Genomic DNA, 21422 nt, shown 5'->3' on the forward strand with positions numbered 1-21422 from the left:
AGTAAGAAAATTAAATATTTTGTTAGAAAATATATTTTGTTGATTTCCAATCAATGTTAATGACAAAATATATTATTAATTTCGTGGTAATTGGATTAAGGAAAAATAAAATCAAATCTTGGCCAAAAAGAGAAACTTGTGATTCAAGAAACAAAACAAATTTCCAAAGATTGCAAGAATGGATTTGAAAGGCTTTGGGCTTGGTTCTTTGACCTAATTTGGTTCACTATAAGTATCAAACAGAAAGCATAAGACTAGGGGACGAAAATTCAGAGGGAGGCACACTTGCAAGAACAAAAAAAAAACACCAAAGAACTCAAAATCGTTTTCGAAGAATTCGTGAATGTCAATAAGAATTAAAGGTTTCACAAGCTTCTTCAGGTGATTTGGAACGTGTCTGGATATTAGCATAGCATCAACAACCCCAGAATTGTCTCCGATTTGTCAAAGTAAGTCATTCTGGAACTTGGATCGAGTAGGGCAATACATGCGTTCTCATAATGTTTTGATTGTATATTTTGATTTATCTTAGTGTTATGAACATTTCTGGTTGATTCTATTTGAGTTTGCGTGCTTCAATCGTGGTTCTCCATTAGAGGCCGTTTTCGAGTTTTAGGGTTTTTGAATTGGGGGTTTCCATTAGAGGTAAAATTAGAATAAAATAGAGGCTGATTTAGGTTCGTGTAAAGGAGACGGAGAGATCTGATAGGTCACGCCATGTTTATATGTTGGGATGTCCAAATCGCTATTTTCCAGGTTTCTTTAGCTGCGAATGGTTTTGTAGCAAAAGCGTAGCAAATGTGTTCAGGAATTCAGGTAGGTTTGGAGAAGATGATGACGTGTCTCAGCGACACTGGTGAGTTCAAATTTGGGCGCGCGTTTCAGTGGGGGTCGTTGCGTTCTGAATGTATTGTGTGGTGTATGTACCTTAAACAGAGTTGTGTGTTGGTTGAGTTGGTGAGTGCGCGCGTGGATGACCCAAGGGTCCAGGGTTCGATCCCTGGCCCTTACTATTATTTTTCTAAATTTCTGATCTTGATCCTGTGCACTACCATGCCAGCAGAACATCATGTGTCTTCAGATCTAAGCCCTTAGATCTCCTCCCAGCTTAGATCTAACGTCCCTAATCCTATGTCTATATTATGAACCTTACTAACAACCACACCTAATCATAACCTTAATAAAACTAAATAAATTTTAATCATTTGTTTTATTTTAATTAAAATACTTATTTTTAATATATATTAATTATATGATAATTATTTTTTTATAAAATAAATATGTAATGATTATATTAAAAATTCTTAATTTGTTGTTCGTGCCGATTAAATCGATTAATCGCTATGGTCAACAATGATTTTAATTAAAATATTATTTAATTAAAACAAAATTCAGACTATATTTGATTAAATGGTTGCAATTATCTTATTGATTGTGATGATTAATCTCGCCTTGTTATAAATTTAATTTGTTATTATTTGTAATCGTATTAACCGATTATGAGGGGTAACAATACAAAAATAAAATTCACAAAACATAATAAAACACATTAAGTCATTATTAGTGATAATCGAATCAATCGGTTTGAATTGGTAATGGTGCAAAACCCCTAATCTTTTAACTATGGTGATCAAACCTATTGATCATTGCGGTTAATTGTGCCAAATCAGGGTTGTACGCCCAAACCCTAAAATAATTCTAAAATCCATTTAGAACTACAGAATCATCAAACTACGATAGGCCATTCAAAAAGCCTCTAAAAAACACATCTCTAATCAAATCCAATTCTAATGGCGTACAACCTTCCCCGAACTACGTAGACTCTGATCCTCCCTAAGGAGGTACGTAGGCACTTGGCAACAAGGCGAGTCCCCCTCTTCAAAATTCTAATCATGTCATTATAATTCTGTTTGCCATATTTCTTTATGAACCCTGCCATGAAACCCTGATCTTTGAATTATTAGCCTTTAGGAAAGGGCTGGGGGTGCCTAACACCTTCCCTCAGCCTGATTATAATAACTTACCCCGAATCTCGTGTCTGCGTAAGGTTTCCTATTCGCCTTGGTAGAATAGGTGGCGACTCTCTAAAAGCTAAATTTTTAGGCAGGTTGCTACAGCTGGCGACTCTGCTGGGGATAACTATAACAGTGAATTATTATGCTCCTAAGGCTTGAGTGGGTTTAGGTTTATGGCTCGTGGTTTGTGGTTTAGGGTTTGTGGCGCACTTTAGGGTTGGCAAATTGCCACATTTAGGGTTTGGGGGGAGGTTTATCTTTTAATGAACATTAAATTATTTATTTGTTTATTTGTTTTATGTTTTTATCTGCCTGAAAATATTTGCCTTTATTATTATTATATATTTTGCTCTATTTTCATGTCGGTTAAACCTTAAGTGTGGGAGTTAACTTTGAGACCAAAAGGGGACATGAATCGCCTTACGAATCTCACTGATAACTCCACTCGGAGTGGGTTAGGTATTTGGAAAGGTCCGAAACGAAGCTTGACTTTGTGGAGGGCTGGACTGGATACTTAGCTGATCTCTCCGGGAACCTACCCCAAAAATTCGAACCTCATGGATAAAATGAGTTGTTCCAAAATCCGAAGAGACGAAAAAGTCTCGGAGGCTACGAACGACCCCATGAGACCTTCTAGAACCCCCATAAAAAGGTTGGCTCCCAAGAGCCCCCTACGTCGAACCTATGAACCTGGGTTCTTTGAAATATCATGTTAATTGTTTTTTTTTGTTTGTGTTTTATATGTCTGTATTATTTTTCTATTTTTATGTTTGCATGCATCATCTATCATTTGCATTCTCATCATGTCTTATCCACAAAAAAAAATACACATATGTATATATATATTTTGGTAAGATTGTGTTTTGTTGGTGGGTGTGTAGGAAGGATGAGTACGAAGAAAATTGTCCACTTTACTGTTTCTACTCCAGACATCAAGAAATTGAAGATAATCAAAGAGAAATTACCATCAGGTGCTTTGGATAGGTTTGAGATCCGCTATGGAAATATATTGGATTTGCTATGGGTAAAAGTACAAGAGGAAGCTATCACCGCTTTGGTACAATTCTATGATCCGCCTTTGAGATGTTTTACTTTCCAGGATTTTCAGTTAGCTCCTACCTTAGAAGAAATGGATGCTATGTTGGGTTTCTCGAGGATAAAAAAGGAATTCTATACTGGTGTGGGTAAGGAAGTTGACTTTTCAGATTTAGAAAAGGCTTTGGGAATGTCCGCTGCGGAATTAAAAGCTAATTATAAAACTGAAGGAGAGGTGCATGGACAAGATGAAAGCAGTACCATGGGAATATGAGACTGATACTAATACTGCAGTATCAAGCATCGTTGGATCTGGGGGCATGACCCGTAGTGGGCGCATATTCAAAACTGCGCAAGTACAACCAACGTCTAGTAAAAACTTGACACAATCTGGAGAACAAGTTGTTATGAGACCAAGTGACGAGGCTGAACCTAAGGATAAAGAAACTTCTAATAAAGATGTTGAGGAGTTTCTCGCTCTGATTAAGAAGAGTGATTATAGGGTGGTGGACCAGTTGCAACAGACACCGTACGTCCAAAACAGGCTGGTTGAAAGCGAAAAGGAAATGGGATCGAAACTGGGTAATAGGGTTGTTGGTTCTTCTGGTACCAAAAGGAGAAATGAAGTGGGTAACTCAGTCGAGAACACGAAGAGTGTGAAAAAAGGATGTGAGTGGATTGACTGTGTAGTTGATGCCGAGGATGCAAAGGTGAGTGCGATTGAAAAGGGTGAGTTCCCAAAAGAAGATCGGGTTTCGAAGAAAATGAAAAGTGTGATAGGTAGTGGCTCTGAGTTTTCAAAAGAAGATAGGGTTTTGAAGAAAATGAAAAGTGTGATAGGTAGTGGGTCAGCATGTATTTCCATATCCTCAGCCAGTGACAGGTATTGGTTAACATAAATTTCGTTAATCTTATACATGTAAAATGTTAAAGTATGGAAAAAAAAGCTGCTTATGTAACTGTTTTTTATTAAAAGTTCGGAAGATGAAGATGAGATGAAAGAAAAAGTAGTTGGAAGGACCACAACATACCATGTATGGAAATTGAAAGTAAAGTGTGGGGAAACATTTAGAAAACATCTGCTGGTGAGTAGGTCATTTTAGAATAATATCACACATTAGTACTAACAATGAGTTGGGCCATGAAATTATTGAGTTACAATTATGTTGTATTCTGCAGGAAATCCCTCACAAAGTTGTTGGGATGGATTTATTGAAGGACAATCAGGTGCTAAAAATTCATGATGTTGATACAGGAAAACACTATGCTTGTGAAGTCCATCTTGCAGAGAAGAAGAATAAGGTTGTGAGGTTCATAGGACGTGGGTGGTATGAGTTTGCCAATGAGAGGGAACTTAAAAAAGGAGACAAGCTGGTTTTTGCTGTTCGCAGTCCTCGTGCATCAAGAATAGTGGTTACTGTTGTGAATCGTTGAAAGTTGAGTTCGGTTATCATGACTTACTATGTTTAAATGTCATTTTGGTGTGCAAAACTAAAGAAGGTTGTGACTTACATAGGTTGTTGCTGAACTTTTTTTGTCAATCTAATAGAAGTATTTATGAAGTTCAGTTTCTGTTAATCATGGTATATGTAATATTGTTGCCTGTGTTGTAATTTACATTGAATCACATCCTACTGAAAGCAAGTTTTATCTGTTATAACTTTATATACCCTCTTGTACTTGAATATTGATATTTGGTAGAAATCTTGTTAAATTTGGAAGTTTTGGCATATTTGTACATGTACGTTTATGAGTGTCCATGCATTAGTTGCAGAGTGTCCACTGATGGTTAACGGCTGTAACCACATCTAAAGACATGATTTTGTTTTTAAGAGGTTTATTTTTTTAAAAACGATTGTGGTTTATATTACATAGAAAATAATACAAAATTTAGCAGCATCCAAGAGAATAAATATTCGTGCAAAAACATATTTTAAAAGCAGTTATAATATATATTTGTGAAGAGTAAATATGGAGTAAAAAAATAAAGATTGATTATCTTCAAAAGGCAATCTCCAATTAAATTAAATTCAAGTAAATTTTAAAAAATAAAGTAAATGTAGATTAGATAATGTAAATAATATTAGAATCGTTTATAAATAGCAAATAGATTTATATTTTTTAATTTTAAAAAATATAGATTAAATGAAAAAAAATTATTTTAGTGAGTTATTAGTAAAAATAACAATGTACAGAAATAAAGATAATAGGATGATTCTGTAAATATTATGCTATAAATATTAAAATTGGGAAATGCAATATTTAGAATATATATTTAGTGTAAATTAGTAAAACACAATAGTAAAAATTTGAGCAAAAAAGGGAATAGAAAAAAGCCAAAACTAAAACAACAAATAGAGTTAATTAATAAAGAAACTTGACAACACAAAGTACAGATGGAATGTTTTTGTTCCCAATTTAGATATGTTTTGGAACCAATCGTTGCAAGTGTCATTTGTTTTTGTTATAAGGGACAAATAAAGTACACAAAATAAAGGGCCCAAGATAAAGACATTAGGATATCTATAGTAGTCATGGGCCCGATAAATCTACATGCAAAAGAAGGAAGTATAAAGGTTGGGCAGACGGAGATAGTAGCAACAGAGTTATTTCTGAAAACGTTAGGGTTTTGTTCGATGAGCATCAGTGTGTCGACGGAGCAACAACCACAGGAGCGGTGCAATGACGTACTCATGTCCATTTAACATCCCCGATCGGTGAGTTCATGTAGTTGAATATTCCGATACTCTATTAGTCATGTAGTACAAATATGAAAAGCTGTAAAAGATAAAGTGTTTATGAGTTGCATGTTTATTGTTGTTGGTTTTAAGATTATCGCATGTTGTTACAATATCAGGAAGAAATACCAACTTGGATTGGAGAATAGTTGGGAAAGGCTTAAGAGGGAGGGCGAGATTCGGCGCGTGTTGGAGCTGATAACAGTTGTAGGTCAATGGAGGAGAACTTGGGAGAGGGCAAACCGCAGAAAGTGGAAGGGATGCCTCTAGAAGTGGGAAAATCATTTTAGGGTTATAATGGCCGCTCTAGAGAAACGACTGATTTCAATACAATGGAAGGCTGCTTGGCAATCGGCCCATTCTGGTGCGGGCGCAAAGGTTTGTGGCCAAGCGGAAGGTATGTCTGTTGATGAGGTTGTGATTGGCTCTGGCGGTAGGAAAAGACAGTCTAGAAGGGAGGCAGAACGTAATGTTATTGTGTTATCTTCTGATTCAGAAAGGTAAAACCTATAAATGATATATGTTACTTAGATAGGAATGGTTAGCGTTGTCTGATATATGTTAGGATGCAAGGTGACATTTATTACAGAAAATGTTATTGGAAAATGAAGTAATGTAACTGATGGATGTTTCTAAGAAAAAACATGACCTTAAGTAGGTAACAAAATCATGATAAAAGTGGTGTCATAATAGTTTTAATGTTTTGACACAATAGGTTTTTGTTGTTCTTCTGGATGCAGGGAAGAAGAGCATGGTCAAGAACTTGATAAGTGTAAGAAGAGATGCTTGATCAAGAAAGGACCAACCTCAGTTGGTAAAGAAAGGTAAAAGATAGAGTTACTATTTGGTAGTTAAAAAGTTATTGTTTGCTAATAATGCTGTGATTAATGTAAAATATTTAGGAAGAATGGTTGATTGCGTTAATTATTGTTTTAGGAAAGAGAGGGATGGCTCAGAATGGCATAAGCGGAATAATAGTAGAAAGAAGGAAGTTGGTTCAAGTTGCACGGGGAAAGAAAGGAGATCGGACAGGAAAGGAAAAGGAGTAATGGTGGCTGACGAAGAAGACCACATATCAGTTTCACCCGATAAGGAAAGGTAAATATATTAATTGTTGTTTTATATTTAGAAGCAAATTTTAAAAAAAATTGATGACCTAAATGTTTTAATTGATTTTAGCCTTTAATTTGATTTAATTATAGAATAAGTTCATTAAGGGAAGCAAATCATAATAGGCATCACAACCTTATTTCTGACTACCTATTCTGTTATAGTGATAGATTTTACTTAATTATAGAATAGTTTAAAATGTAAATTTGAAATACAGGCATGATGAAGAGTTTGTTGATATTGAAAAAGAGAAAAGCTGGATCAAGGTGGTTTCAAACCCAGCAACGTTGGGCAAGCAAGTTCTTGTAAGTCATTTAGGAAAACACTTAATGTACATGATACCGATTGAATTGTCTGAAAGTTATTCCTTCTGCTAACTCAACTGCTTATTAATAATTTGTAGCAAATTCCCGCTGATGTTATCACTGGGTGCGAAATGGAAGGCAAGACCACCATCAGTCTCTACGACACGGACAAAAAGAAGGCCTATAAATGTGTTGTCAAGAAGAGAGATGAGAAGACCGAAATGTTTCTTTGCAGGGGGTGGTATGAATTTGGAAAAAGCATAACCTTAAAGAAAGGTGATATTCTGCATTTCACGATTAGGTATCCTCCTGTTGAGGAAATTCTTGTGTATGTCGTCAGTGGGAATCAGTGAAGAAAGCGACCGGTGATAAGTTGTGTATTGTTTTGGTAATGTGTGACCGTAGTTGTTTGATTAAGTAAGTATTTATTAATGTTGTTGTAAAATATTTCCGGACAACCAAACATCAAATGTGCACTATGCTATTGGTAATCAAGTATTAAGTAATTATAGTAGTATTTTGTGTGGCTTATATATAATTGTTTATGTGATATTGATATATATATATATGACTTGTGGTTGGAGTAAAAATCTGGATAGAATTAGAATGTTATTAATATGGTGGAGTTTTTTGGGTTGTCTATATTAAACATGAACGAAACTTTTGTTGGCATATAGATGGTGTGCTACTGTCATTAAGCACCACAATGTGGCTGTATTCATTAACATAGTTTAAAATGCTAAGTAACAAAATAGAAATATTAGTATGCGATTATAATAATGTTAAGCGCAAATGATAATTTGTATGTGAAAATAAAAACTAAATATTGTAACATGGAATTAAGACAAATATGATTAATCAATGGATTTTATATACATGACATTTTTTATTTGGAGACCTGATATCAAATCTAAACCTAATAGTGTCACCAACTTTGAACATATTGGTTTGACAGAATTCTTCCCAGTCGGGTCCTAACTTTGTCGGGTACGTAGTGTTTATGTATGCCAAATTCAGGATTGTCCTCGTACCATTATCACAACACAAGTTGAGACAGTTGTAGTTGTAATCTTTTAAAAGTGCAGCAAAGTCTTCCTCCAATCTCTGTAGATAGTATCAAAAAAAAATCAAAGCATAAGTAGTAAAAAAAGTTTTAAGAAACTGCAAAAAAAAATTTGTTCTTACCAACTTGGTTTGACATAGTTCAACATTTGTTAGACCGAGGTCGAAAACCATAATGTTGTCTGCTCCCCAAAACCTGCTATGGTAAAAGGGCAATTGCTCGATATCCACTATATTTTGTATGTTGAGGATGCTAAAATTGTCATCCATATAGTAACCCACCTCAAGAACGACATTGGAGGGGCAATTATAAAAATCTTCAACGTCTTTCCATCCACTAATTATAAGTGGATGAATTTCATCTTTGTTATAGATTAGGACGTGATGCACACCTTGGTTGTTGAGGATGGTCCATGTTTTTGTTATGTTGTTGCCAAAACGACATATAAAGTTCGGATCAATTTCTGGAAATTTCTGCCAATTAATATATAAGTTATAAAAGAATGAAAAAATAGGTGTCTTAGGAAGTTATTAAATAATGCAAAAGCACTAAAATTAACATAACTTGTAACCTGTTCAGATAACTTTGCTATTGTGAAGGAGTATTCCAAATCACTGTGAGAAAGTTTTCCCATCAAAGCCATATGAAATTTGTTGTGGTTGTTGTTGGGGTAGAAAATGAGACTTTAATGTATTTGATTTATGTTCACAAGTTGAGGGACCATATATAAAGGGAAAAGCATAGGATACCAAAGTTGAATAGTCCCCCCAAGTATTGTTAAATATTGTGCATAGGATTCCATATAAAATAGTGCATGGGACCCTAATAATGAAAATATAGTGCAACCCATTGCATGTGAAAACTAGTAGGACCTGATATGTAGGAGATAAGGAATATATTCTATTAGCATGTGATATGTGGTGGGCCTATTTTGCCTAGAAGTTGCTGTAAACAAAAGAAAAAACTTGCTGGCAGAATATATTCCAACGGGACGTGACCATGTGATGCCAAAGAAGAGTCCCACGTGAAAGTAAATTTCGGAACAAACAAATGATGCATTATTGAAATCCTTATGTTAAAGAGGAAAACGGATTCTACACACAAGTGGAAGAAAACAGGACACAAAACAACTGGTGTACAGATTATGAAAAAAAAGGAATATGGAAGTTGGCTAAGATGAAGCTTCAAGCATTGCTATGGCGTGAAGCATTAAAAATCATATTGTATCCTCAGGTAAAACATTCATATTGTTTTGATTATGATGGGTTGGTTTGTGTGAATATAAAATGGATATTGATTGTAGTTGCATAGTTAAAAAGTAGACTTTATGTTTCGTTTGTATGTTTTGGTAGGTGTTGGTAGGCTTACAATATTTGGAGTAATTGAGTTTTTTACTGCAAATAAAGAGAAGTGATACAATAATGTTTGCAATGATACTGTGACAGACAAAATTTAATAGAGCGTTTGTGTTAAAGTTGGATGGGATCCTCTGAACTTCGGATGATCTGCACAGGAAGGTGTGTTTTATTAGAATGCCAAATAAGGACATTGAAAGGATATAAAAACGACAGTTTGTACCGGATAGAAAATGTTATCAACAATTAGTGAGAAATATTAACTGGAAAAAAGAAATATACGTACCGTCTATATGTTGTTAAAAACCTCCTTATATACAACATTACATGTTGAAAGCTTTGGGATGTTTTTATCATCATGTATCAAAATCTTGATACCTCTTTTAGTTGTAACTCGTGAAACGGCAACATAAATCTGTCCATGTGTGAAAACATCCCGAGGTATATAGAGTCCAACCCAATCCAACGATTGGCCTTGAGATTTGTTAATGGTCATGGCGTAGGCTACAATAACCGGAAATTGACGTCTCGATAACTTGAATGGCCAAGGAGATTGAGACGGGGACATATCCATTCGCGGGATGTATATAACTTTCCCATTATTGTTATCACCCATCAATTTGGCCTCAAGCACATGAGCAGCCATATTAGTTACTATAAGCCTTGTCCCATTACATAGACCTTGGGATTGATCAATGTTTCGCATAAGCATGATTGGTGTTCCAACCTTTAACTTTAAGTGATGGTTGGGTAGGCCAGAAGTTCTTAAGGAGCTGAGGAATTCTGGGCTAAGGACCTGAAGAATGATGCTGTCATGGATTTCTGATCGATCAACTGAGTTAGAGCTGTAGTAATCTCTTATTTCCCCTATAAAACTATCCATTAGGAAAGACATAACAATATAAAGTGGAACCAAGAACGTGGATATAAGTAAAGCAAAGTTATACCTGGCATAATGGCAAGGATATAGTCATTGATATTGTCAACAATGTCCAAAGTGGAAGCAAGAATGGCCCTATTATTTAGATAATCAGACGATTGGTAACAATTTAAGAAATCAGGATATGTACTCTCCACTATAGCTTGAATAGGGTCATCGAAGTCTGTAATTAACAGTTCGGGTGGTATGTCAATGTTAGCATAACCGTCGTTAGGTTCGGAAATTCGTCCCTCTCCTATCTTTAAAAGCCAATCAGAGAAATCCGCAATTTCCTTTTTATCTTGTTCAGTTGGTCCGGAGGATAGACACATGTTTTTGGTCAAATTCAAGACTTTAACATAATGCCAAATGTAAGAAGCGTTAATTGTTGAATGGACAATGTCAGAACGGCTTCCTCCAGGTACAACGGGTAATATCTAACGAAATTCCCCACCAAAAATCACAACCTTGCCTCCGAAAATAGTTTCAGAGTTACCGTAATTACTCATGACATCCTTCAAAGTCCTGTCCAACGTTTCAAAACAATATTTTTGTGCCATCGGGGCCTCGTCCCATATAATCAGCTTTGCCTCCCTTAGAAGACCAGCGCTAGGGTCATTGAAATTAATTTTGCAAATTGAGTTCTCAAGACATGGAACTGGCAACTTGAACTTTGAATGAGCTGTACGACCCCCTAGAAACAAAAGAGATGCTATCCCACTTGTTGCAACAGTTAGACAAATCTCATGCTTAGATCTCAATGCACTTGCAAGTGTTCTCCACATATATGTCTTACCGGTTCCGCCGTAACTGTGCAGGAAGAAGACACCACCTTGTTGTTTGTTGACGGCATCCATGATTTGGTCGAAAATCTTCCTCTGTTCGTCTTGTAAAGACCATAATAAGAAACAGTATATAATTAGATACTTGTTGACATATTTTGACCTAAGCATGTAATTTAGTAATAAGAAATATGTTAATCTTTGATTTTATTACCAGTGAGACACTTGAATAGGTTATCAAATTCCGCCTTCATGTCCTGGATATTGTACTGTCTTTCATCGTAAATAAGCCGGTTTCCCAGTTGTTGAATAACATAGTCATTCGGATAAGGAATGGGCTTGAAATCATGTAGGGTGCGGTGGTTCAATTGCAGCATTTTTTCAATCTCTATCAATGTCAGCTGCTGGATTGCATCATCCGGTAATGTTAAATCTGTGGTCCGTAGTAAGAAGGCATCGTTACGTTGTAGTAAGATCACAACAATATGATACATTACGTGGTAGTTAAGAATATAAATAGCATGTGATGTCAAAGTTGTGTACCTGGATTGTTGGCAATTTGTTTTTGTTCGTACAAGAGACCATCGGACAATAGAATCCATGATTCCTTCCATACATGGGCAGGACGGTTTACAGCACCTGATAAGAGCATAACAACAAACAGCTTTCTAAGATAATGACTTGTCCCCCAAGCGCTTGCCTCCTTTAACGCACATATGTATTCTCGATCATCATATAAGAATCCCATTGCAAAGGATGCTTCTCTAAAGGTGTCATATTGTGTTTCACCGACCCTCCTAATATCTTCATAGCAAGTTGGGCCCTTAGCCACCGTCAACATCATCCTCAAATAGAAAAGTTTACCGGTTGTCGGTGGAACCCACACCAAACGTCCGATAGTGAACCCTCTTTTACGTGGCTTCCACATTCCGTTTCTCTTAACATAAACAAACTTTGTAACAAATTCACCATATGTCAATGACCGGGCTTCCGCATATGTTGCATTTGCTACAAGCCAAGACGTGAACATGGATTCTGTTACGCTTGCACTTTCTAATACATGATCCATTTGTTCACAATCTTTATAATAGATAGCCTTTTCACCGATGAGATGGAAAAACATTCGCTCAACAGCAGGTTTCCTTCCATGAACCTTGTATGAAAATATTCGCCAACATGCCTCACTCGGAGAAACATACCTACAATCGAGATATTGTTTGATCTCATCTACACATTCATGTTGTAGTCCGGTGTTTGACTTAGAAGCAACCACACTTGCACCAATTCTGTTATATCCTTTGTGAATGTATTTGAATAGATACTTGATAGAAGTGCATTGGTTACACCATTGCATATTAATATGTGCTTGATATTTCAACAATAACCGAGTGTTATAGGGGACAACATTTCTATTATCCAACTTGATATTATTTTTTGTAATTACATGGGTGTGTGATCTTCTTCTATATAATGGATAACCTTTAGCATTAACAACCGTATCTTCGATGAAATTTTTTGGATAATATTTAGAACATTGCCGATTTCTCATACAGCGTGAATCAGGCCGCGAAAGACCGCACGGTCCATGTATCATATGGGATTTCACCAGTGCGTATAAAGCAGGATGAATTTCAGGATCAGGAATCTCTGCACAAATTATGTTATCAATGTCGGACGGAGTTGGATACTTGCTTTGGGGGTGCAAGAAGATCAAAATGTGTGCATGGGGTAAGCCTCGCTTTTGAAACTCAATTGTATACATAACTGCATATATTAGTCATAAAGAACTGGTAATTGTGAATAATAATAAAGAAGAGTTAAGAGTTAGAAACTTAATGGTGTGGAAAACTTACATGCCATAACTTTCCCAAGAATATGTTTTTTTGTTAAGTCAACCATAAGCTCTTTAAACTTGATGTTGAAAACTTTAGCAACAATGTCAGGCCTATCATGGGGTTCTAAGTTTTTCGAGGACAACAACCGTGTAATCTCAGGCCAATTTGGGTTGCATGTGAACGTGATAAACAAACCTGGGAACCCCAATCTGCTTGAAATGGCCATACCGTCGAAGTAAAGTTGATCCATGTATCATTTGCTTCCTACAAAAGAAGAAGGTAGAACAACACGTTTACCTTGTTTGTTACCTGGATTCTGTTCTCCCTGCTCACACCTTTGTTGCAAATTATTGTATTTTCCGACCCTTAACTTTGATTGATTTTTTCGCAGCCAATTGAGACGTTCTGATTCCATCATAGCGTAACCATCAACCAAAAATTGTTGGAAAAGTTTCCTTGAGTACAATAATGTTTTAGGTTCATCTGTGCGTTCTTGGAGACGAAAACACAGCCAATCCTTGATAGATTGCCTATTCTTCCTTGTAACAGTTGTCTCATCTCGATACTTGTGAAGGATATTATTCTGGTAACCGTCTTCACCGTAGCAAAAAATCAATGGGTATTGATATGAAAGATAACTTGGATTGAACTCATCAATTCTTTGTAATTTACCACTCCGGTATTGGACCACAAGGTCTCTCATTTCACCTGTGTCAACATCTCCAACAATAAGGGCAGTAACCTCCGCAACAGTTGGCATATTATACACACGACCATCGTCATGTCTATCACTGATAAGTTTCAGCCTTAATTCGACGTATGGATTGGCCTTAAACATATCACGTGCCATTCTAAACGCTTTTACAAGAACATTAACTTCATCCAACATACTCTTTAACTTAGCTACAATAGATGTTTCAATAGATGTATTGTCCCTAAAAACCATAATAGCAAACATGGTATTATTTGCTTAAGCAATAAGATAAACACTCAGGTAAATGTTGGAATAGAATCCTCATTACTTGAAACAACGCATTCTATTTGTAATCTCGTGGTCAGTGTCGTAAATATACAATTGGGCATATTGTGGCAGTGCACCCTGTGGTGGTACAAGACTGCCTATCCGGTGACATGTTTGACCGTGTAGGCGCATCGTTGGAGGACCTCCTCCCTTGGGAATGTTGGTGTCAAATTTCATCCCCAGAGATGTAAAAGAAAACATTGCATTGTATGTTCTTATATTGGCCTGAAAGTTCTTGCTCTCAGGATCAGTTTTGTGATGAAGTAACTTTTCTAACAGTAACGGTGGTTGTTTCATGCAGGGTAAAACAATTTTACCGCTCCTGCAACACAATTCGAATTTTGGAACAGTGGTATGTTTTCTCATATTCTTGCGCTCTGCATACCACATGCAAGCTTGGCAAATTAAACATTCCCACACTGGGTCACCAATGTCAGAATAAGCTGCAGACAAAAAAAAAATCGTAACAAAGGGGTAGTGTCATACCCCAAAATTTGCCCACGAGTTCGAATCCCACTACTGACAGTTCTTTTTTATTACTAACTTAATTTCCCTTTTTAAATTATTTTTTCTTAAAATCACAAAAAATAATAATAATAATATTAAGTTTTAATATTTAAATGGTATTTTCATAGCTTATTAAAAGATGTTTTTTACTTTATTCACATTTTATTCACAAAACAAATAAAAAATTTTATAAATAAAAAAATTCAAAAGATTTATTTTCATTTGTAATATTTTTCCTCTTTAGTATAGTTTTGTTACTTTAGGAAAATATCTTTGTAATTGACTAAAATATATCAAAAATTATAATCAAATCAAATTTGATTTAAATTATTGATTATATTATTAGATTGATTATTACTCCTTTTTATTTTTGACCTAATCCTTTTAATATAAATAGGAACTAACAATTAACCAATTTTGAGGACTAACCCCTATCTTCTCACGTACAGTAACAACAACTAATCCTAATTGACACAAAAAAAAAACTGCTCCCACGTACAGATTCTCAGTCACAAAAAACCAAATTCGTTTTCCAAATTGCAACTGAATTCAAGGCCTCTTGAAGATCAAACAAGCATTCTAGAAGGATTCTGAAACGTTTCCAATCGTTCCCAGGTGCTGCAGCGTAGCGAATCGCCCTCACCATATCACGGTTTGTTTCAGTTTTCGTTCAAAATCGATTGCATTCATTCGGTCATTATAAATATGTTTTAATCTCATATTCGTGTTAATATCGATGTTTGCAACCTGTTTGTGTGGTTTAATTTGAGTTTAAGTGCAGGGAATTCTGTCTGCCATTGTTAGGTCACAGAGGTTTTGAATTGGGGTTTTATAAACTAGGCGAAATTAGACCAAATTAAGGGTATTAGCTGACTCGGGAGGGTGTTTACGATTGATTTGGGCTATTGTTTGGAATTATTTCATGGTGATATGCAGGTTTTAAGAGGGAAGGCTGAGACCACGTAAAAGAACCGTGGCCGAAACGTTCCTCGTTTTCCAGAAATCTTCAATGAAGAAGAAGATGCAAGGACGCGTCATTTTTTTTGGTCATGAGCGTTTTTTTTATATAATAATCATTCGCGACTGTATTAACATCGAGTGAATTAAGCTCTGGTGGTAGCGCGTGCCTCTGATAACCAAAGGGTCCAGGGTTCGATCCCTGGCCTTGCATATTTTTTCTTTAAATACCTCTGTAGGATCACATGTGCCTCAACAACATGGCTTGCCATGCGCATACCCACGCCCTTAGCCCTCAGATCTAGGATGAACGAGATCCAACGTGCCAGAGCTTGAAGGTGTATCATAGACTCTCCAGGCCACCACACTGGATAAAAGCTGAGTATTTCTAATTCTTTGTATATTTTTTATTATACAATATTATTTTTATTTGATTTACATATTTCTTTCTTTCCAAAATTCATTTTAATAAAAATCATTAGAATTCCTTTTTTTTTTCTTCTTTCTTTTCCTTTTTTCTTAAAAACATAAAAGTATTTATTATTACTAATAATTTTATCTAATTTAAATGATTAAGTAAATTAATCTATTTGTTTAAATTATTTAGTTTATTTTTATTATTAGGGTTAGATAATTAAATAAAATATATATATATATATCTTACCGATTTAATTAATTAGGTTGAAAACCAATAATTAATTAGTCGATTTTATTTTATTCTAGTAATCATGGTTGACTTGTGTCCTAATTAGGGTTTGTGAGAATTTGCCCTACACTAAAAAAAATATTTTTTCTATGCCTTTTCAGGGTCGACTTTCCAAATACCTTCCGACTATGCGCCACGTCAAATTCAAAAGCTAAGTTCTAACTTTTCTTATTTAAATATTTTTGCCTGTTAGTATATTTAATTAGGGTTTAATTCTCGCCGTCAAGGGAACTCCTCCTACACTTACTTTTTCCTTTTATTCTTTTGTCAATTATTTAATGGTCAGAGTCAATGCTTCATGCTCAAGGCAAATCTTTGCCCATCAACCTTCATTAATCAAAGCTAAGTATTTTACCCTTTTTCTGGTATTTTTACTTTTTATTGATTATGGTTAACCGTATTCGATGTCTGAACTATAATGCACTCACCCTATTTTTGTTTGCCATTTTTCCCACCTCTTCAGGGTTTGTCAATTGCCAAAGCTATGAGTATCGGTAACCCTAAACCCTAAACTATTATATCTTCTGCTTTTAATTATATCCCGCTGGTTTCATTTTCCCCTTCCCCATAATTGTTTATACTATTGCGTGGTTAGTAATCTTAGGGAGTGCAAGTCTTGAACTGAATTAGAATGAATTAATTACAAGATAATATAACTGAATATAATCACGTGATTGTTGCACCCATGCACACTTTTGGGGTAACCTCTCTGTTGCCTGATGCCTTGTGTTTTTGCAGAATAGCCATGTCCCTCGAATATGAGGATACCTCAGCCATGCTGCCTCGATAAATACAAAGGTCATGCGACCCTAATGATGCTGCCTTCGATACACTAACATGACCTTGACCCTCGAAAGTTGCCTACGAAAAAGGCTGAGGTATCCTCTGGCTGCCTACGAAAGGCTATTCTGGTCCTTCCCCTTAGACTACCTGCCTCTCTATGGCATGGGTCAGTCTTATGGCGAAGGATATTTCGATGACCCTTCAAACCTCCAAATGGAAGGCTTCCTGCCCTCTTATGGCAAGGATAGACCCTTTCACCCTGAAAGGCTAAAAGAACCGATTCTCAAAACTATAAGGTAAATTGCCCTTAATTGCTTTGCCTTGCTCTAAAAACATTTTCAAATATTCTTTCTCATAATTCTTCAATATGGCTACGCTCATTTACGAGCTAAAGTCCGTATTCACTTCTTCTACATTTCTGAAACAAAAAGAGCAAAGCAAATTAAGAGCCCATGGAAAACCATGGATGCAAATGGTGCTTTTTAAACCTTCCCTTTGCATAATTTACCCCCCGAACTCAAAATCTTTTTAAAAGGTATTTTCCTGTTCTTTTAGCCTTTCTGATATTTGGATAAAATAAAAGTCGGTGGCGACTCTTGCTTACCGCGACATTTCGATCGATAAAAAGTCAGTTCACCGTATTACAGGTAGCAATTTAACCGAATATTATGTCAAGAGAAGTTAAATAGCAACTTACACTGGTTGTGTTGATCACGAATATCATGAGGTTCCATGGAGTCATCTGAATCAGAGTTGTGTCCAAATGAGTCGCAATCTTCAGAATCTCCATTGGTATCATCGGAGGAATAACTTGTTCTACTTACATTAGGATTAGGATATGATACATAATGTGGATTTGTTATATCAGGAGAAGTGTGGGAATTGTTAAGAGCAGCAGGGGTTGTAATGAGTAGTTGTTTTTGGGTGAATTTTTGCCGCTTGCTGATGTTTGATGATTCACCTACATGGAACGATGGACAAGTGTCGGCATTGTTGAAACGGTTGAACAGATTCACCCCATTGGCAGCAAGAATTCTTGATCTTTTTTTGTTTTGCAAAATGTCAAAATGCTGTTGAGATGGTAGAGTGTGGGAATCGTTAGAGATAGTGGGCTGGAGAGGATATCTTGTTGCAGTGTCCCTGGAAGAGGCAGCCAAAGTCCCAGCAGTAGGTGTTGATGTTGGTTCGTTTTCTTTGTTATGGCCATGGTTAGAGAGTTTCTTTTTTGACAACAAAATCCTCCTCCTTTTTCTTGCAAGAGTTGTAGTGGAATCATGTGCATTAAAGGGGTTACCATCCATTGAAAGTCAATTAGTTGAATTGAAGAAGTTGATTGTATGAATTGTAGTTTAAACCAACAAATGGATGGACCTTGATTATATTTGAGAACAGAAAAAGTTAGACATGTCAATGCTTTGAACAAAGGAGGGAACTATTTGTTCCTTATTCAAAATTAAAAGAGAGGGAAACAGGATTACATTTTCGAAAAAGATGGGAAAATTTCAAATTTGAAATAAGGGCAGGTTTGAATAATAATATGATTTGTCTTCAGAATATCCTCTACATAAGAAAACAAATTAAGGGAAAAAAATTTAAAAAAAAAGTAGCACCAGATTATAGCCTGTAGTTGGCTGTACTTTATCACAATTTAGGGAATCATTGTGCAGGTATGAAGCCAAATCGATGGAAGTGTGACATGAAAGGGGGCTACCTTTCCACAAAAGCAAAAAGCAAACCAATTGTCTCAAGTAAGTGTCTAATAAATTATTATTTAAATAAGTAAGTTGTACTACTTGACACAAAAGTAAAAGTAATTTTAATAGAACATAAATCTCTGTATCCTCATTTAATATTCCTTATTAAGTTAGAATGTAGCATATATTTCCTGTCGTTTCCTGAAATTTTTAGACAGAAGTAAAGTAGCTCTTTGTGAGGCTGTTTAAGTACATCATTATATTAGTGAGATACCATATATAAAAGATATAAAGTTTGGAAATTGGTTGTCTCATTGAAACAAATATATGCAGCACTCATTCATGAAATAGAACAACCAAATAATGCAGTCGAGTAATTCTGTTAAATGATCAGACAGTAGAGTAATACTGGAACCATACGTTACATTGGATTCACAGTAGTATGATACCGTAACATTCATTATATTGATCGAACAGTAGTCGAATATAATCCTTACATAAAATGACCCTAATTAATAGCCAAATGTAATATTACAACAAAATATGTAGTTTCAAAATAGAATCCTTACATAAAATGACCCAAAAAAAAGGTAATCGAATAATAATGTAATATTACAACAAAATATGTAGTTTCAAAATAGAATCCTTACATAAAATGACCCTAATTAATAGCAGCCATGAAAACATTTTCAATTATTTTTCAATCTTCACTAATTTCCTAGTGATTCTGGTTGGTTTCTTAAGTTTAGTCGAAGACAAATCTCCTTCGCTGTGTGTTGCATGACCTGTAGATTCAATGGATGGATCGGGGCTCTGTCTTTTAGCCGTAGGTGTGAAGTAAATTGATGGCGGTAAATAAGTGGCATTTGTATAGGACTCAAAACCACACCGTAACAATGTCGGAATCATCAACTGGAACGGCCTCATCAACACTCTCTTTGATCTAAAAAATAAACCAATAAAAGAAATTCAGAAATAAAACTTGACATGTATTCAACTAAATTAGAAGACAATATTAGACACAGCGCAAGACAAATGTTACATGGTTCACTGGGGCGGAAAGCTGTTGTGTATTAACTGTAGTTGCATCCACCCATTCAGCTTTTAGTTGATCCACAATAGGTTTATCTTTCACTAACATGATGACCGAGCAATTAGACCAATCTGGTTGCCACTTGACTTTGAAGGCAAGCTCCTGATCCAGGAGCTTGTCAAGTGCCAGTGGAAAATCGAGGGGATCAAATATTCCAGCCTACATAAAAATGAAAATATACACCGTGAGTAATTATATGCAGTAATTATACACCCTTGTTGTACCAGTATGTTATTAAAATCATCAGTGATATTTTAGTTGGTACCTGAAACATGGTTTCGTGCATATGAGCAGCCGAGACTTCCAATAGGTCTTCACTCTCCTTGTCCCACAAAACAAACTTGCATTTTGTACCAGCATGAAGAACACCCACCTCTATTTTATACCTAAGTTTGTAGCCTTAAAAATGTAAGTTCACATTTCACAGACAAAGATGGTGTGAAAATCAGTTGATATGATAAATTATTGGCGTTTATACCTGAAAATGGCAGTTTCAGTGTCATGTCCCTTGACACACTTGTAGGGAGGTTTATCACCAGTGACTTTGTTCGGGCATTCATGGCATGCCTGGTAGTACCAGCCATATTTTGAGGCAAAGATTTTTGTAATTGTGGCAACCGTAGCACAAAAAGTAGTCTGAGTTTACAAAACGGCGGTAAACAGAAAATCAAATATAATAACAGTTAGACTATATATGATAAAAAAAATGATAGATTAGTACGTCTTTGAGTTTAACGATTTGCTCAAGAGGAAGAAGAACAACATTAGACAACAATTTTTGGGTAGGTGATTGGCGAGAACTGTATGAGTTTTGCGACCTTCCCTGAGACTGCTGGCTGCGAAGTCCCGAGACAGCCACTATAGTATCCTGTGTAAGCCTGACGACGAAAATAACATTGTCAGAGTTAATTAAGAAGGATGATACAAAGTGCAGGATATTGTAATAAACCAAGTCAGGACATTTTAGCAAATTGTTTGATTGTTTCCATGTCTTCATTAATAGCCACTTTGGTGACATTGTAAGTATTGGTAACAGATAGAGAATATTTGCCTGAAAAGACAAAATAAGTTAATAACAATATGTACTTGAAAACCTAAAACACACTTTATGAACCGTAGGAACCATTATGGGAGTAATTTATACCAAAAGCTTCTTTGACTTTAGCATATTGAATCATAATCACAACAGGAATTGCAGTATCGACCTACTGTTCAACGTAGTTGATAAACTGCACGGCGTACGCCTCCCATAACGTAACCGTTATAGTGTTGTTGCTACAGAAATGCACATTTAAACTACGATATCAGTAAACATATAAGATATAAAGGGATACCATTAACATGTATGAAAGGTAACAAACAAACTTTAAACCTCAAGTCGCGAATGACAAAGTTGACCTGTTGCTTTTTACTTCCCACCTGGACCTGTGTGTACCCAATTTCATCAACCACTCCGATAACATCTGTACAGGTCATTGGGAAAACGTGCATCAGGTTAAACCAA

General features: G+C 35.7%; 3 protein-coding genes across 3 annotated transcripts; all 3 read right to left on the bottom strand.

The window, feature by feature from the left end:
• Positions 1 to 9910: 9910 nt before the first annotated feature.
• Positions 9911 to 10872, bottom strand: LOC131649283 (uncharacterized). The gene is made up of 2 exons (XM_058919054.1): positions 10569 to 10872; positions 9911 to 10488 (listed from the first exon to the last, which is right to left on the bottom strand). The coding sequence occupies exons 1-2, from the start codon at positions 10870 to 10872 to the stop codon at positions 9911 to 9913; spliced, it is 882 nt and encodes a 293-aa protein (XP_058775037.1).
• A 105-nt stretch (positions 10873 to 10977) lies between these two features.
• LOC131649284 (uncharacterized) lies at positions 10978 to 13407 on the bottom strand. Its single transcript, XM_058919055.1, has 4 exons — positions 13176 to 13407; positions 11866 to 13086; positions 11537 to 11755; positions 10978 to 11426 (listed from the first exon to the last, which is right to left on the bottom strand). The coding sequence occupies exons 1-4, from the start codon at positions 13405 to 13407 to the stop codon at positions 10978 to 10980; spliced, it is 2121 nt and encodes a 706-aa protein (XP_058775038.1).
• Positions 13408 to 19702: 6295 nt separating this feature from the next.
• On the bottom strand, positions 19703 to 21096 carry LOC131649285 (uncharacterized). Its single transcript, XM_058919056.1, has 7 exons — positions 21063 to 21096; positions 20879 to 20969; positions 20640 to 20796; positions 20397 to 20554; positions 20184 to 20304; positions 19868 to 20077; positions 19703 to 19768 (listed from the first exon to the last, which is right to left on the bottom strand). The coding sequence occupies exons 1-7, from the start codon at positions 21094 to 21096 to the stop codon at positions 19703 to 19705; spliced, it is 837 nt and encodes a 278-aa protein (XP_058775039.1).
• Between the last annotated feature and the right edge of the window lie 326 nt (positions 21097 to 21422).

This window comes from Vicia villosa, linkage group LG2, assembly GCF_029867415.1.
Source record: "Vicia villosa cultivar HV-30 ecotype Madison, WI linkage group LG2, Vvil1.0, whole genome shotgun sequence".
NCBI classification, from domain to species: domain Eukaryota; kingdom Viridiplantae; phylum Streptophyta; class Magnoliopsida; order Fabales; family Fabaceae; genus Vicia; species Vicia villosa.

What these genes read in the sequence shown, in the direction of transcription:
- LOC131649283 (XM_058919054.1), bottom strand. Translation starts at nt 10,872, where the DNA reads ATGTGTCTATCCTCCGGACCAACTGAACAAGATAAAAAGGAAATTGCG. An exon ending in TATCCTTGCCATTATGCCAG is followed by an intron (nt 10,489 to 10,568) that starts GTATAACTTTGC and finishes ATAGTTTTATAG; the next exon opens with GGGAAATAAGAGATTACTAC.
- LOC131649284 (XM_058919055.1), bottom strand. Translation starts at nt 13,407, where the DNA reads ATGGATCAACTTTACTTCGACGGTATGGCCATTTCAAGCAGATTGGGG. An exon ending in TCTTGGGAAAGTTATGGCAT is followed by an intron (nt 13,087 to 13,175) that starts GTAAGTTTTCCA and finishes TAATATATGCAG; the next exon opens with TTATGTATACAATTGAGTTT. An exon ending in ACAAATTGCCAACAATCCAG is followed by an intron (nt 11,756 to 11,865) that starts GTACACAACTTT and finishes TACGGACCACAG; the next exon opens with ATTTAACATTACCGGATGAT.
- LOC131649285 (XM_058919056.1), bottom strand. Translation starts at nt 21,096, where the DNA reads ATGATTCAATATGCTAAAGTCAAAGAAGCTTTTG. An exon ending in ATCAAACAATTTGCTAAAAT is followed by an intron (nt 20,797 to 20,878) that starts GTCCTGACTTGG and finishes TTTCGTCGTCAG; the next exon opens with GCTTACACAGGATACTATAG. An exon ending in TGCACGAAACCATGTTTCAG is followed by an intron (nt 20,078 to 20,183) that starts GTACCAACTAAA and finishes ATTTTTATGTAG; the next exon opens with GCTGGAATATTTGATCCCCT.